At 39.3% G+C, this 17,392-nt stretch overlaps 1 protein-coding gene across 1 annotated transcript; it reads right to left on the bottom strand.

Moving 5' to 3' along the window:
- Positions 1–1,140: 1,140 nt before the first annotated feature.
- Positions 1,141–16,707, bottom strand: LOC117345633 (TYRO protein tyrosine kinase-binding protein-like). The gene is made up of 4 exons (XM_033914552.1): positions 16,335–16,707; positions 5,397–5,420; positions 3,290–3,427; positions 1,141–1,822 (listed from the first exon to the last, which is right to left on the bottom strand). Exons 1-4 carry the CDS (start codon positions 16,390–16,392, stop codon positions 1,785–1,787), a joined length of 258 nt encoding a protein of 85 aa, XP_033770443.1. The 5' UTR covers positions 16,393–16,707; the 3' UTR covers positions 1,141–1,784.
- Between the last annotated feature and the right edge of the window lie 685 nt (positions 16,708–17,392).

Genomic DNA, 17,392 nt, shown 5'->3' with positions numbered 1-17,392 from the left:
CCTCTGACATCAGAGGCAGGATCGCAGCAGAGGAAACAGCCTTGAAGCAGTTTGCAAAGATGCTAGTACAACGATGTGCTCTGCAGGCTTCACCTATAAGGTAAACGGTGCAGGAAGGCCAGGGGAGAAGCGGGAGGCCAGGGTGGGAAATTGGACACCAGGGGGGGAAGCCAACAGCAGCACTTCCCAACTGACCCTCCCTCCTTGCCCTCTAAAGCAGGTGCGGCAGCGGCCGGCCAGCAAGAGCAGCGCTGCAGCTCCTACTTTAGGGGGCGAGGGGGGAGGGTCTGAATCGGGAAGCCGATTTTTTGGTGTTTTAAATCGATTCGAATCGATTCACCCGAAATGAATCGGTGAACCGATTTGAATTGTGAATCGGGCAGCACTAATCCTAGCTGGTCATTGTAGTATTCAGATTGCTAACTGGCTAGGTAAGCACAAAAAAGTTAGGACAGAAAAAAAAAACTGTCCTATCTTTAGGCTCCAAGTTTAACCAATCACCAGCCAGAATATCAGTCAGTGTTAGGTTAAACTTATTATACTGCACCTTCCTTAGATCCCCCAAGTCTACCTAAAGAAGTCCCTAGTAGTCTAGGAGGAAATCAGGCAGCAGTGATGCCCACTCACTCCTGCCTAGCATTAGCCTGCATTTCAGAATGGCTGCCTTGACCTCTAGCGACAACCTCACAGTATTACAGATAGCATAAATGTCTTATGTGAGTCCCAGCTGAATATGGGCTGGGCCCCATATAAGCTCTGGCAGCTAATACCATTAAAACAGTCCCAGATATTCAGTGCCAGTACATACCTGTCACTGAATATCTAGGGCTGATTCTGTCTACGGTGATCAGCATAAAACTGACTACCATCAGTTGAATATCAAAAGATAGTCTATAATGGGTTCTTTGGACATTTGGGACCCATGTCAATCCAAGTCACAGTTTTGACACAACCACCTTACTTAACCAGTTAGCAGTCTGAATATTGCTGCTAACCAGTTTAATATCAGCTCTGCCCAAGCTCCACCCACAGATTGCCCTGGCACTAACTGGACAGTGCAGGGTGATTAGAGCTGATATTCAGCGGCCTGGTTACCCTTATATCACTTTGAATATTGGTCTGACAGTAAATAGAAAAGTATTGTGGGTAGGAGTGGTTTTTTTATTTGGTTTTTTTTTTTACTTATATGGAATGTCTTTGTGAGGATTTTTATTCCTTTTTCTAATTTTCTTATAAGCATATATAATTGTAAACTATAAATAATACATTAAAATAAAAATATTTCATGAGCCCATACTGGACTAGCACGGGGTGTATGAAATGTTCCCTTTAAACTGATTTATGGGGCATCAGAGGGAGAAAAGATGGATGAAATAGGGTCCAGGTTGGTTCCAGCAGGGATGACTAACACCATAATGTACAGTAAGAGTCAGTGAAATAGGAAGCCTGAAGAATCTTATTTGTTCATCCCCACTGCCAGTGTCACTTTTATTTCCCTTGCCTGGATAGCATTAGGCTCTGTTTTCATGATTGGTTGAACTCATATTGAGGATCTCCATTCATTTCATTGGCCTGATGCCTCAGGTTGTGCCTTTCTCCCACCATCATTTGCAGTGAGCTGGACTCTTCTGGTGTTTGAGGAATGCTCTGGTTGCCATAATCTAGTACTCTTGATTGCAAATAGGAGGAAAGCTGCTCTAGAAAAAAAGGGCTGATGCAGGAATTTCTTCATTCTTGGAAGTGTCAGGAAAAGTAAAGTCCCATGGGGATTACCAACAAATTCCTTATCTGTTTGGCATATTCATGTAAACCTTGGTATCATCTGAAGAGAGAGAAATCATATATTAATGTACCACTTTATTCAAATGCCTAGATACATCTGGATTTAACTATATAGCATCAAGGACAGCACCCCCTCCCCCCTTCCAAACCACACTAGATATCAGCCCTTTTGACATAACCTGATATATAAAGGCATTCCAATCAAAAGTTGACTATATTTATGACTGGCATTCTGATGATTTGTTTGAGGTTGATGATATCTTATACATAGTATGATTCTGATATTATTTATAAGAAAATTGATATACTGTAATAATAACTAAATTTATATGGAGTGATTGAAATTCACGCATTGCATTACAAAAACTCAAAATGCCCCATATTCTAGGAGGCGTAAATTTGCCAAATTTTTAATTATATCATTGGGCTTTTCAAATTTCACAAGTAAAATTCTGGTTTTTAAAGGATCGTAACACTAATTCCCTAAGATGGATCCAATTTGAAAAAGACTTGATTGGAAATATTCCTCTTCATCTTCTTCCATCTATGGACAGATATAAGTATAAAAATAGCACTTATATTTTAAGAGCTACATCCCACATTATCAATTTAGCAATGAATCATCTACAACAGATATGGACTAATGTTCTGGATATTTCTTTGTGATATAGTTTGATATTTGATTGTAAAATTCCATGCAAAATTAGAAAAACATGGTGTACTGCAAATTTATGGTCTCTTTCGCAACTCTATGTAAATGGTACTTTAATCCCATTTCGGATTATTAGAGAAAAACATAATCTAGATCCGAAACAAGAATCAATCTGGTTTCTATTAGCTCAATTTGGGGATATTACTCAATCTTCTGCTATGAACAACCCTAAATGTCCGCATATCACTTCCATTTGTGCTCTACTTTTGCAATCTACAAAAACAACATCTAAAGTATACAAAATTCTCCAGGCTAATAAGACCCAGCTTGAGGTTAACTGCAAATGGAACGTACAACTAGATTTGCAGTTGACCCCATTACAATGGGAAGTTTTTTGGTCCAAATCAATTTGGCCTTCTTTGATTATATCAAATGACTGTGGTTTCACACTTTAAGCACTGGGGTACATAAAGTCTCAATTTCTTTTCAGAGCAGGATAATCAGGTCATCTCATTGCAAACAGCAACTTCTAGTTTTAATTTCCCTTAGAAATGTGAGAATATGTGACCACAAGTGTAGTCAAAAAAGCTAGATCTGGATCAGTCTGTACATATTTTTTAAAAAACACCAAAAAAACACCCCAGAATCAATAGCCCTAGTCTACTGATTTCTCATGGATGTCACTGATTTCTCATTAGATGTCAATCTCTCTCACAAATTGCCAAATTGTATCAAGCCCATAGCACTTCCATAAGGATGGTTACCAGGGTTCAAATCAATTTTTTAAAGTAGTCCAATATTTCCTGAGTAAATTTCTTTGTTGAATTTACTTTGAAAAGTTCATGCCATACCCACCCACAATAGGTTTTAGTTGACTTTTCTTCTTGGCACAGAAATATACCACCAGGATGATAATTACAGTCAAGACAACATCCCCGATAACCACTCCCACCAGCATGCCGGGGTTAATTTCATAGCAGTTTCCACAGTTCACTAATAGAGGAGAGAGGGAAGGAATAAATTCTGATTTGCATTCACTTATGTAAAATTACACTTGTGCAGATGTTATTAGAGCAGAGTGAATGATGGTTGGTTATATTTTATTATTACTAAGTAATTTTGAAACCCCCCCTTTTGTTAAGTGCAGTAGGCAACATATAAGTTTAGATAAATACATACATATGGGTCAATATGTAGCACAATTTAACCAGGTAGGAAGGCCCTCATCCAGTTACATCATGCTGACTAGGTCAAACCCAGATTTTCAGAGGCGCTGTTCAGGTAAGTGGTGCTGAAAATGTTTTATGTTTTATTTAAAATTTGATATACCATTTTAAATAAATTGTCAAAGCGGTGTACAATGTAAATCCTGGGGAAGACATCAAATAACGAGACTTTACTGACTTTCAAGATACAAATTGGATTAGGGGGGAAGTACAATTTATAATAGGAAAGAAGGAACGTAAAAGGTCAACACACTAGGAATGGGATATGTTCTTCCTTCTATCTATGATCTAGCATCTACTTGTCATATGTATCTTTAAAAAGGAAGGTCTTTAAGTTATTCTTGAATTTGTCCATGAGGTCTCTTCTTGAAAGTGAGAAGGAAGAGAATTCCATATTGTTGGTGCAGTAACCGGAAAAAAAAATTCCTTGTGGTGTCATTGAATAAGTGTCACGGGGATGGGAACACCAGAAGGTTCTGGTTACTAGATCTTAGTGTTCTGGTTGGCAGTGTGGGATAAGAAGTCTATTTATGATCCAGGCAGTGCCAGGGTTGTCTGGAGATGTTCAGCAACAGTACCTAGATAGCTATCTGGTTAACTTAGGACAGAGAAAAGGTTGTTCTATATTAACTGGGTAACTTGCTGATCATTGCTGCTGAATAGTAGTGGTACCGAGGTAACTCCTGGCAGCCTAATACCCAGTTATTCAGGCGTGGGGGGAGGGGGGAGCATGAATGAGACTTCTTTACAGGGTTTGGGGTTAGCAATGGGAGGAATGAGAGACTCCCTCATAACGTGTGAAATCAGCAACCTTAAGAATGAGTAAAACCTTTTTGAAAGTGTGTGAGATCAGAGATGGAAGAATGGGTGAGACTCTATTGCGAGTGTGATGTCAGTGGGATGGGGAATAAGAGAGACTCCATTATAGTGTGAGAGGTCAATAAAGTGAGGAATGAGTGAGACTCCAATGCACTGTGTGAGGTCAGTGATGGGAGGAATGAGTCAGACTCCATCACTGACTTTTTCTTCCCCGAGATCTTTTTGGGCCCTGCCCCCTTCGACGTCGCAACGCGCTCCGGCCTCTCTTTCCCCGAAGCCCGCCCACTCACAACGCCCGCCGAGCCGGCCAAAGCGATCGCCGAAAGCGCATCGCATTTTGAGCGTCGCTCCGGCCTGCTCTGTTCAAGCCCGCCCACTACACCCACCTGCTCCGCCGGGTCCTCCACCAACGAGTCCCCTGCCCGAAATGAGATTTCGGCCTCGTCGCGCTCCTGCTCCTCCACCGCCGCCAATCGGTCCGCCATAGCCAACGAGGAGAGGGGGGCCCCGGAACGCAACGAAAACGCAAAAACCGGCTCAGGAGGACCCACGACGGTTGAGTCCTCCACACTTTCCCCTTTTATAAATTCACCCCCCCCCCCCCCACCGCGCGCTCCTGCTACCACCAATCAATTTGAATTATCCTGCTCTACCCCGCCAATCATACCGCCCCTCCACTCTCACCGCCCCTCCGACCGCCCCAGCCGATGGGCAACACGCAGGCCTGCCAGCCCCGTGTTATCCTACGCCCATCGACACGGGGGTCTCGGGCTACTCTTTATTGGAAGCATAAGCAAATCTCAAATCAAAATGATTCAGCAGGAGTTCCTTGGATCCTCTTAACTCCTTTTGTTTTCATTTCACCCAGTCTTGTGACACATGAAAGCAAAATGTAATGTAATGTAAAATGTATTTACCTTGTTCTGCAAACCCAGCTCCAACTGCAAAGGAAAGAGAGTGGAGCACATAGATTACTTTATAGACTAACTGCACAGAGATATCTGAAATAAAATCCTTTCTTTGTTTCCTTCCCATTTTATTAGTGCCAGAAGGAACTGCAAGCCACAGTTTTCATTTCACTGCTGACACTGGGAGTGTTTTGGAGGCTTGTGGCCACAGAGAATTACAACATATTTCTGGGTTATCAGAGATAGGCTGAGCCAGCCTTGTTGCCAAATCTTGTTAAAATCTTAACCCTATTATGCTAGTTCATGGCTCAGCTTGGTGAATGAGAGTCATCTGATCACTCAACTATAGCATGTTGCAAGATTAAACAATTTTCTAACAGAATATGCCCTTCCCACACAGTTCTGTCTCCATTTCCACTTCAGCTTCTCATTTTTAAACCAGAGGCATCCAACATGCAGCCCACAGGCCAAATGCGGCCCAACTGACCCTCGATTTTTAGCAAAACTTATTTTCAGTTAAGCTGCACACCTGATTTTGAAAAATAGCAGAGAAATTTGGTAGATATGAAGTCACACAATTTCCACTGCTAAGAAAACTTGGAGGCCCCTGATTTAACTCTAATTTCATTAAAGATCAGATACACTATAACCCATCTTGAAAATGTAACCCCTCCTTTGCCTATAGCTGACAGCACCCCCTACTGTTGACCTGATATTGCAGTCAATGTGGTCATTTTATTTCAGGCAGTGCTTCAGCTAAAAGTGTGAGGTAAGGCTAAGCAATATACTGGATTTTCCTTCAAAATCTGGGGATTTAAAAGGTGTTCTGTGATTGACAGAAGAATCAAAGAATGTTACAATACTCTCAATTAGAATTTAAAAAAAAAATCAAGGATACAACCAATCTAACAATTTGGTAAAGATTGTTCATAAAGTATTTATTAGACTTTTGGAAAGTTTAAAAACAATTAAAGCCACTGTATCTTAGTTTAAAAATAGAATTCTCTTGTAACTTTAAAATCAGATTAAAATGTTAAAAGTGTTTAAAACTATAGTAAAACCAAGTAAAGTGCTCAATCAAATGTAAAGTTTCAAAGTTTATTTAAAATTTGACGTATCGCCTGTACATAGTTTCAAGGCGGGTTACCTTTAAAAAATTAGCATGAGGGGGTGCTGAAATATTCCCAGCCCAAACTAACTTCCTATATTCCTAGGGTTATTTTGCCACTGTAGATAAAAAGAGTATCTTATTTCATTAAGTGCCAATCTGCTGAAACAAAATTCTGTTTTGCAGAAAAGAAATTCTGTGTTTTCACATTGTTTCAGATCATTGATTGAACCATATTCTCGTCATTCTCTTCTTGGTTGGGTTGAGAACTTTTTAGCGCCCCTTCCTTATTTTCTTCTAAAGATTGACCATTATTTTTTTTTTCTGTTTGGCTTCACTGTCTTCAGTACACTCAACTAGAACACTGCACAAAGAATTTTTGTTTAAAATGTTCTTTTTCTCAAATTTATTTCAATTAAATCTCATTTAATATTCACTGATCTTCAAACTGGCTTCTTTAAATAGAATAGTTTGTCTTTTTAAAGTTCTCACAGAATAGGTTTAAAGTTCATCAAACTAGCCAGAAAGATTTTTTTTTACAAATTCTGTTTCGTTTCACTGTTTCCATGTACACAAAAAATAAAAAAATAAAACACAGTACGCACAAAAGTCCTGGTTTTTTTTTTTAAACTTATATTTATTGAAAATCTCAGCATACCAGGGGGTGCTGAAAAGTCCTCAGCCCAACCAAGAAGAGAATGACGTGGATACGGTTCAATCAATGATCTGAAACAATGTCAAAACACAGAATTTTTTTTCTGCAAATTGTCACTTAATAAAATAACACTCTTTTCAGCTACAGTGGCAAAATAACGCTCAGCAACCCCTCGTATTGTACAACAGTACATCATCATCAATACCTCAACTATACACATCAAATATCAAAAGTGTTGTTTAAGGTACTCTTTATGAACTGAAACTGTTCAAAAGAATCTTTAATTCTACAAACGTTACTGCCTGTCAAATATTTGAACCGGAACCCTACAAAGGGGTGCTGTAAAGTTCTCAGCCCAACCAACCAACTTCCTAAATTCTGAGCGTTATTTTGCCACTGTAGCTGAAAAGAGTGTTATTTCGTAAAGTGCCAATTTGCAGAAACGGAATTCTATGTTTTGACATTGTTTCAGATCATCGATTGAACCATATCCAAGTCATTCTCTTCTTGGTTGGGCTGAGAAATTTTCAGAATCCCCCCGTAGTGTGAAGAGTTTCAGTCTCTGGTAACCAGAGCTGAGACTGTGATGTCATAATGCCTCATTCCACCAATAAGAGCCAACCTCATCAGTGATGTCACAATGGCTTGATTGTCCTATACTTGGCTCACTTTTATTACATACGAGGGGGTGCTGAAAAGTTCTCAGCCCAACCAACCAACTTCCTAAATTCTGAGAGTTATTTTGCCACTGTAGCTGAAAAGAGTGTTATTTCGTAAAGTGCCAATTTGCAGAAACAGAATTCTATGTTTTCACATTGTTTCATCATTGATTGAACCATATACACGTGATTCTCTTTTTGGTTGGGCTGAGAACCTTTCAGCACCCCCCTCATAAATAGATGTTTTGCATTAAATTTTTTAGAACTAAAATTAAGATTTCAAAACATCTTCATTTCAAAAAAAAAAAAAGATCTCTCATTTAATATATATATCAAGTTCTATGAGTTCCCTTCTCTCTAGAATTACTATTCCCAATAAATTTACTTGACAAAAATTTGGTATTAGTTTCTTTTTTCACTAAGGGATCCTTTTACTTAACTGCGTTAACCACTAGTGCACGCTTACCAAATATATATATATTTTTTTAAAAAAACCTTCTTAAAGGATGTATGCTGGTGTCCCACAGTAAATTTTCCGTTTTGCATATCACACACCATGCGCTAAAAATATATATATTTTTAGAGTGAGTGTGACAACATTAATCATTTAGCACATGAGACATTGCAATTCACTAATTGATTAGCATGGAGCCCCATACTGAATACATAATAGGTGGCAATAGGGCCTCATGTGGGCTTTTTTAATGGCTACATGCTAATTGCAAAATTAGCACATAGCCTTTACAAGAGGTGCTGAAAAGTTCTCAGCCCAATGTAATGTAATTTGTAATGTAATGTAATGTAATTTATTTCTTATATACCGCTCCATCCGTTAGGTTCTAAGCGGTTTACAGAAAATATACATTAAGATTAGAAATAAGAAAGGTACTTGAAAAATTCCCTTACTGTCCCGAAGGCTCACAATCTAACTAAAGTACCTGGAGGGTAATAGAGAAGTGAAAAGTAGAGTTAGAGGAAAAATAAAAATAAAATAAACATTTTAACAAGACAGCATTGATCTAAATACTTTGGAAGGTAGAAGAGAGGAGAGAAAGGAATAGAAGCAGAAGGGGGAGCCGTTGAACAGTAGAATTCTGGAGAAATTTAAATGATAGAAATAGAACAAAACAAAGACAAAAGGCAAAACAATAGATAAGATTAAAGATAAATCATAAGCTGGAAAGAAAAATAAAATAAAACTTTGTCTTCAATCCACGGTTTCAGCGTCAGTGATGAAGTGGAGCAAGTAAGTTTAGGAGGAGCGATTGAGCCAATCAAGAAGAGAATGACTTGGATATGGTTCAATCGATGATCTGAAACAATGTCAAAACATAGAATTTTGATTCTGTAAATTGGCACTTAATGAAATAAAATAACACTCTTTTCAACTACAGTGGCAAAATAATGCTCAGAATTTAAAAAGTTGGTTGTTTGGGCTGAGATTTTTCAGCACCCCCTCGTAATTCAGAAAATGGGGAAATCAGTCATTTTCAAGCAGCAGCAAAAGTGGCCTTAGTGTGCGGGAAAGACTCACCTAAAGAATACACTAAGGCTAGTTTTGCCATGGCTTTAATAAAAGGAACCCTACATTTAAAAAAAAAAAATAGAGATATATATCAGCTTTAAAATAATGTTTCACCTTACTAATCTCATTTAAGATACTGTATTTCTCTTCCAAAATTACTTTTAGAATACCAACATTCACTCTCTCACTTAAACGGTGCTAATAAATCAGTAACAGACAAATTCTATTAATCTGTAAATTTTCCACTCTTCTCAGATATACACTCTCAAAGCATCTCCTGCCTCTTCAAACCTCTCTTAGGTCCCAATGTTCAAAGCTCCAACTCCATGGAATAAAATAGGGGTTTAGCAATTTTTCTTCATGAGGTGATGTTCAGCACAATAGCATATAAATTATATACAGTACATGCTATGTGTAATGTAATTTAATGTAATTTATTTCTTATATACCGCTACATCCGTTAGGTTCTAAGCGGTTTACAGAAAATATACATTAAGATTAGAAATAAGAAAGGTACTTGGAAAATTCCCTTACTGTCCCGAAGGCTCACAATCTAACTAAAGTACCTGGAGGGTAATAGTGAAGTGAAAAGTAGAGTTAGAGGAAAAATAAAAATAAAATAAACATTTTAAAAAGACAGCATTGATCTAAATACTTTGGAAGGTAGAAGAGAGGAGAGAAAGGAATAGAAGCAGAATGGGTCAGCGTCAGTGATGAAGTGGAGCAAGTAAGTTTAGGAGGAGCGATTGACGTATCCAGAAAGGGCTTCTTCTGGCCGACAGTCCCAGGATGCCTATGTCCCCTCCCCTGCGATGTTCTCCCATCCATGCATTGTGTGGAACAGCCTTGGTAAAAGGGGGAGGAAGTGTGCCTGCTGCTTGCTCAGAAGAACAAACCTTAGATATAGCGCCTCCTGCAGGCAGACACCATTCTCCATCCCTCTGCCCAGCTAATGGCAGCTCCAGAGTCGTAAACAGTAAGCTGGGAGAGGGGAGAACAGCAGCTGCTGCCTCGTCTGATTTGCAGCTTCCCCTGCCAACTCCAGAGTCGTGATCAGCTTTTTTTTTTTTTTAAAGGGGCAGCTGTTTTGCATGTGTTGTGTGAGCACACAACACACACGCAACATCTGCACCCTTCTTTAAAAAAAAGTCATTCACATATGAGTCAGCAGCTCCGTCTCTCCCTGCTGGCCCTATAAATGTTTTGGGTTTTTTTAATAGATGTTGCTATGCTGTGTACCTCACACAACACATGCTGCCACAGCTACCGGCAGCTCCAGAGCTACCAGAAAATTATGATCCTAAAAAGGGGGTGGGTTCTCTTCTGTGCATCGCAAGGAGAGCTCATTCAAATACTATTGAGCTCCTTCTGATGCATTTGCATAGGGTTCTTGGTGGCTGCTGCGAGGATTGGTAGCAACCACAGGGAACCCTTTTGAACATCAGCAGGAGAGATTTCCATGGCAGTAGGACTGCTTTAATGAGTCTTACTGCCACAGAATCTCCTTTCTATTCCGTCATTAAAATACATTAACACAATGAGGTCTTCCATTTTTTTCCGTGAATGCTCCCTCCTTATGGAATAGTGTCCTGGCTTATTTACAAGATGAATCTGTCCTTAATCAATTTAAGACTTTTCTATTTCTTGACGCTTTTGAGACCTAACTGCCCTTGTAAAGGCGACCTAGAAAGATTATACCCTCAGTATCTCCCCCTATTGTTTTTACCCTAAATGTTATCTTTTACCTTGAACATTGTAGTTCTTGCCTTTTTACCTTTTCTTCCCGTTTATCATGGTTTAAACGTCTCTGTATGTTTTGTTATTTTTATGATTTTGTGCACCGCCTAGAAGTCTAATTAGGCGGTATAAGACATTTTAAATAAACTTGTAACTTGAGGCCTCAATTTCTCCCCATCTGTCATCCTGTGAGAATGCTATTTATCAAAGAGAGCTGAGACACAGGTTCCTTCTATGAGTGGTGCAGTCAATCAACTTAGCCCTTTCCCTTTTCCATTTACTGCAAGTACTTATGCTCTGAAACTGATACTTTTAACTACTGGGTAGAAAACAAATTTCAGCTCCAAAAATGTACTAAAATTTATGTATTTACAGAAAGGGTGGTAGATGCATGGAACAGTCTCCCAGAAGAGGTGGTGGAGACAGAGAATTCAAACGGGCCTAGGATAGGTACGTGGGATCTCTTGGAGAAAGAAAGAGATAATGGTTACTGCAGATAGGCAGACTAGAAGGGCTATTTGGCCTTTATCTGCCATCATGCTATCTTTCTATTGAATAAATAAATTGCTTTCCACTTTGTCTGTATTCTTTCAGAGGCTCCAAAGAAAACTCATTTAGAAAGCATACTACACTTAAATCATTCTAGATTTATACCCTGAATGTACCATCTGAAAAATCTTACTCTTTGGCCTTCAGTCTCATTCCTTGATGTGGTTAATCTCACTCTTTGGAATGGTTCACCTTTGGCATCTCTGTGTTTTCTTTCTACTGAAGCAAGAAAAACCAGAAGAGAAACCTTCGCAATCAAGTCAAGTTGGTGTGCAATTTTATTCCACAAATCACAAAATCTTGTGCGATGGCTCGACAAGCATGTGTTTCGGCCGATACGGTCTGCCTCAGGAGCCTTTGTTAACCACTATGTTATTGTTTGTGTAATACAGCTGATGATGGATCATAACACAACCATGAAGTCCACATATGTATACACACTGCACCAATAACATATTGGAGACCTGAGGCAGGCCTTAGAGCTTGAGGCAGGCCATAGAGGCCAAAACACCTGTGTGTCGAGCCATCACACAAGACTTTGTGATTAGTGGAATACAATTGCACATCGACAATACTCTGGATCTCCACTGTTGTTTGTTGGCCTCTCTCTACTGAATGCATGCTTTGGTAATTGTTATGCCACTGTACAGTCACACAGCATCTAACAGAAGCCACCAAATACTTTTATTTGGCTTTAAACTTCACCTACAACATTAAAAACATTTATTTTGTGCTTTATTTATTTGATTGGTATCCATGACAGTTTCCCCTGCTCCTAATACATAGGTGTGTGTGTTTATGTGCCATTTCTGACTCTTTGTAATTCCTCCTTCCTCCAAGTAACATCTGAGGCAATCCACTTGTGTTCTGACATGATTTCAACATGATTCATGCATGCAAAAATGGTGCACTCTCATGTAACTGCACCAAACCCATGAGCACTCATTATTTGCCCAAGACAGCTCATGCAATGATAGCAAGGAGAACAGATTGAGACATCTGGGTTTTAATTCCATTGAAAGCAATGGAAGTAAACTGAACTGGAATTGCTCTTTTTTGAACTGGAAACGGAAACTGAAGAAGAACCAGATATTTTAAAAGAAGAAGACATAGCAGCAATTAAAGCTTTATCGAAAAACAAGTCACCTGGTATTGACGGTATTCCAATTGAATTAATAAAAGGCTCAGAAGGTGCTATCATGGCACTCACTTGACTGTGTCAACAGATTTGGAAGGGAAAAATATGGCCAACTGATTGAAGAAGATCACTGTTCATACCTATACCGAAGAAAGGTGGCACTAAGGACTGTAACAACTACAGAACAATTGCATTAATTCTACACACCAGCAAAATATTGCTGAAAATAATACAACAAAACTCCAATCATATGTTGAGCAAGAACTACTCGAAGTTCATGCTGGTTTCAGAAAAGGTCGAGGAACAAGAGACATTATTGCCAATGTTAGATGGATATTGGAAAAGAGCAAAGAATACCAAAACCCCCTATACTATTGCTTCATTAACTACATCAAAGTTTTGACTGTGTGGATCGTAATAAACTATGGAGAACTCTACTGCAAATGGAAATACCCAAACACAACTCAGCAGATAAAGAGCCTATATGAAAATACAGCCGCAGTGAGAACTGAATGGTTCTCACTGCAGCTTGATTGGTTTCTCACTGCACTGATTGGTTTCTCACTGCACTGATTGGTTTCCAATAAAACATGGCATCAGGCAAAGATGCATCTTGTCACCTTACCTGTTCAACCTGTATGGTGAAACCATCTTCAGAAAAGCAAATTTGGAAGAGAGTGTTGGTTTCAAAGTTGGTGGCTATATAAAACCTGTGCTATGCATATGATACAATACTCATCACCAACAGCAAAGAAGACATGCTGTATCTACTGAGAAAAGTCAAAGCCGAAAGTTATAACATGGGATTAAAACTGAACATAAACAAGATGAAGATCATGAACATAGAAAATGATGAAGACTTTTAGCTTGAAGGTGATAGAATAGAAGTTGTAAAGGATTTCAGTCTCCTGGGCTCTTTTGTAAACAAGCAACTAGAAAGGAGGAAATACTCTACAGAATAGCACTTGGTCGCTCTTCAATGAAGGCTCTGGACAAAGTACTCAAATATCAGACTTCTCCACGCACTCATTTTCTCAGTGGTCAGTTACAGAAGCAAAAGCTAGACATTACAGAAACAAGACAAAAAGAAGATTGACTCATTTGAGCTTTGGTGCTGGAAGAGATCAAACCAGTTATGTCACTCGAAGCCCAAATGATGGAGAAAAGACTGACTTATCTTGGTCACATCAGAAGAGAGAGATCACTGGAGAAGGACATCATGTTTGGGAAGATCGAAGGAACCAGGCAAAGAGGGTGACCTGCAATCAGATGGCTGGACACATTGAAAACAACCATGGGGATGACGCTGGAGGACCTTTCCAGACTAGCACAAAACCAATTTCTTTTTAGATCCGCAATTCATCAAGTCACTAGGACTCGAACACGAGTCGATGGTACCTAACAACAATTTGTGACCTGGTCTAGTCGTTATTGGAAGCAGGACACTGGGACATATTATTTTACCATTAACTCGTTGTACTTTAAACAGGTCCCATTTTATTCAATAAGACCTAGTTACTAATAAAGCCTTATTATAAGGAGCTCATGCTTCCAGGACCAGCTCAAGGGACTATGGCACCATGAGCTAATTTTTCTATCGGTACCTCCTCACCACCACCTTTTCTCGCAATTCAGTGTCTCCCCGTCCAATCTGTTCCCCCTACCAGTGATCCAGTATCTCCACCTCTCAAGACCCCCGCTTTACTTATGATAAAGGGTGTCAAAATCCCAGTTCAGAATTGATCCTTCTCTTTTCCTTCCCTCCTATCCTGTGGATATCAAACTGTAGGAAGAGGGACAGAGGGAAGCGAAGATTGAGGAAGAGATGCTAAATCAGAATTTTGGTGCCCATTATCACTGGTACCCTGTGCCATTGCCTCATCTAGTCCATAAATTGAGTCAACCCTGTATAATTCAGACATTAAAAGACTCCCAAAAGTTCAAAAATTGGCTGTTGAATTGATTACTACTTGCAAAAAATTTGATCATGTGACACCATTATTATGAGAGAAGAACTGGATTCTTATCGATAGCAGAATAACATTCAAAATTCTCTCACTATTCTGGCTCTCTATTTTACCTCTCTAGATTAATGATTCCTTGTGTTTCTACCAGATCTTTAAAATTAAAATGCAGAACTCTTATTCCATCATTCTGCATTATCTGTTTACTTACCATTAGAACAAAATATTTAGATATCATTAGAAAAAAACAGGCTGATATTCAAACTGCTTAACTGGCCAGTTATTTCCCATTGAATACAAGGTGGTTAGTGGCTATATCACGTGACATAACTGCCTAGGCATTACGGCCGGGCCAGATCCTGAATAGGTAGGAAAACCCAGCTCGGACCACAGGTAAGATTTTAGGAACACCTTTTGTATGGTTGGTCAAAGGAAAAACCCGGACACTGGACTTTTCACCAAAACTTCACCGGGTTTATTAAAGCATCAAAAAAAAACTTCCCCCGAACTAAACACTTCTCCCCTAGGCATAGTCATCAATTTTCCAGTTCCTTTTACACCAGTCCAGGACACGCTCGATGTGCCTCAGCCAAATTCCGGACAAGCTTTGTCAGCAAAAGGGAATCCTCCCAAAAGAAGGCTGGGAATCTCTGACAGCTCAAATAGTTGTATTTTATACTGGGAGGGTATGACTGGAGAAAATATTTCATGCTCATCCATTTTAGACTCAGGCCCATTTAAAAGTAGTCATTTGGATATAACATCGGCAGATCCTTGTCTAAAATACTACCATAAATATGTCCTGTCCTAGATGTTCCATCCTATCTCATTGTGAAAACCCCCCACCCTTTATTTGCAACCTCCTAATAATTTAATTGTTAAGCACACTCAGTATCAAAATACAAGTGGCAATAAACTTTATCTTCTATATGTGATGAGAAGGTATTCAGTATCAGAGGCCCTATTTGTTCTTTCAGATTCACCCAGCAGTATCTTATATACGTGTACCCAATAATATAGGCTAGGCATAAATCTGCTCCTTACATCATAAACCTCTCAATATATTACCGAGTGCCATATAGTACAATCATTCCATACACTCATGCATTTATTCAATGAGTTCTCAGTGCAATTGCTCAGATCCCAAAGACTTCCATAATTATCAATGGGCTACCTTTAAGACAGGTTATTTTACAGTTAATCCCAATTATTAGCAACAAGGTCTCATTGCATAAAATGGGATCTGTGCTAAAATAGTACAAGTTAGGGGACGTTATCAATGTGGGCTACCATTAAGATATGCTATATTACCACTATTTTAGCACAGGTCTCATTATATGCAATGAAACCTAGTTACTAATAAACTGGGGTTAACAGTAAAATCACATATCTTAACAGTTAGCCCATATTGATAACTTTCCTCCCAAATCTGTTTAAAAAAAGGTTTAAGGCACCTACCACCAGTCTTATTCGTCTGATTGATACTGGCTAGATTTTTTGTTTGTTCTTATTTCATATCTGTGTCCTGTCATTTAGCTTCTTCTGTTCCCCAACCCCCATTTGCAGAAATAAATTTATAACAATAATTAGTAATAAATATACAGTCACTTACTGGAAAGGAGCAGCAAGACGACAGCAGGGAGATGGCTGACCAGGATTCTGAATCCCATCTTATCCAAATTAAATCTGACAAAAATCAGAATCAAATTGTATTTATCTGCACCTTTTTCTTGGTTTTTTTTGTTCTGTAGATAATGAACTTCTGTGGTCTTTTCTTCACAGCATCTCTCCCAGAATTGGGTGGGCTCAAAAGCTTAGGTTATCTCACTCGCTTCTGACATCCTGTGGACAGCACAGCTTGGAGACCACAGCTCAAGCAAGTGTGTTATTGGTCTCACTCGCTTCTGACGTCCTGTGGACAGCAGAGCTTGGAAACCATAGCTCAGGCAAGTGTGTCATTGGTATGCTTGCATCCCCTCTTCTGAGGCAGAGAGACTATAGGCAGAGTATGATAGGAAGTTGCTGGGGGTTGGCATCACACCCTGTGCCTACTTTGACAGCTCTTTTCCTGGAGGAGGAGGGACAAACAAAATGACGCAGCTCACAGAAGAGGAGAATGACAGCAGACAATAACCACAAACCCTTCTAGTGAGGCTCTGCAGTATTTCATTATAAATGATCTCTTTTATCACCGGCTTTTCCCCACACATTCTTACACCTAGGACTTCTCAGTGCCAATCCCAGGCTTTCTTGAATTCTACCAGCTTTTGCCCCACTACCTATTTCATGAAGAAACATATTCTTAGAATGCTCTTATATCTTCTCCCTTTCAGCATCAATCATGACCTAAAATGCGGGTTGGCAATCCTTTTTCAGCCATGTGTCCAAGAGATAATGATTTGCCAGGAAGGCAGAGGGAATTCCCCCATCATAGTACCTCTGTCTTGCATTTGGGGGGAAGTATTCTTCACTTGACTTTAAAGTATCTGGGAAAAAATGAAAACCAGACTTCCTCATCTGCCTAGAGGACACCAATTCAAGAGGCAAAACACTTATCTAACTGTACCCACATGAAACCTGCTTACTACTACCAAGCAACCAATAAAACTTCAACTACAGTTAATAGGCCAGTGCTTGGAAACATGGGCAATAAAAAATTTCCTATGATCC

Source organism: Geotrypetes seraphini, chromosome 11, assembly GCF_902459505.1.
Source record: "Geotrypetes seraphini chromosome 11, aGeoSer1.1, whole genome shotgun sequence".
NCBI classification, from domain to species: Eukaryota; Metazoa; Chordata; class Amphibia; order Gymnophiona; family Dermophiidae; genus Geotrypetes; species Geotrypetes seraphini.
Note: the sequence above shows the minus strand (reverse complement) of the source record. Positions and strands in the feature narration are given on the sequence as shown.

Excerpts from the sequence above, each read along its gene's own strand:
- LOC117345633 (XM_033914552.1), bottom strand. The coding sequence starts at position 16,392 with ATGGGATTCAGAATCCTGGTCAGCCATCTCCCTGCTGTCGTCTTGCTG. Across the intron at positions 5,421-16,334 it reads CGTCTTGCTGCTCCTTTCCA|TTGGAGCTGGGTTTGCAGAA; the intron begins GTAAGTGACTGT and ends TTTCCTTTGCAG. Across the intron at positions 3,428-5,396 it reads AGCTGGGTTTGCAGAACAAG|TGAACTGTGGAAACTGCTAT; the intron begins GTAAATACATTT and ends CTCCTCTATTAG.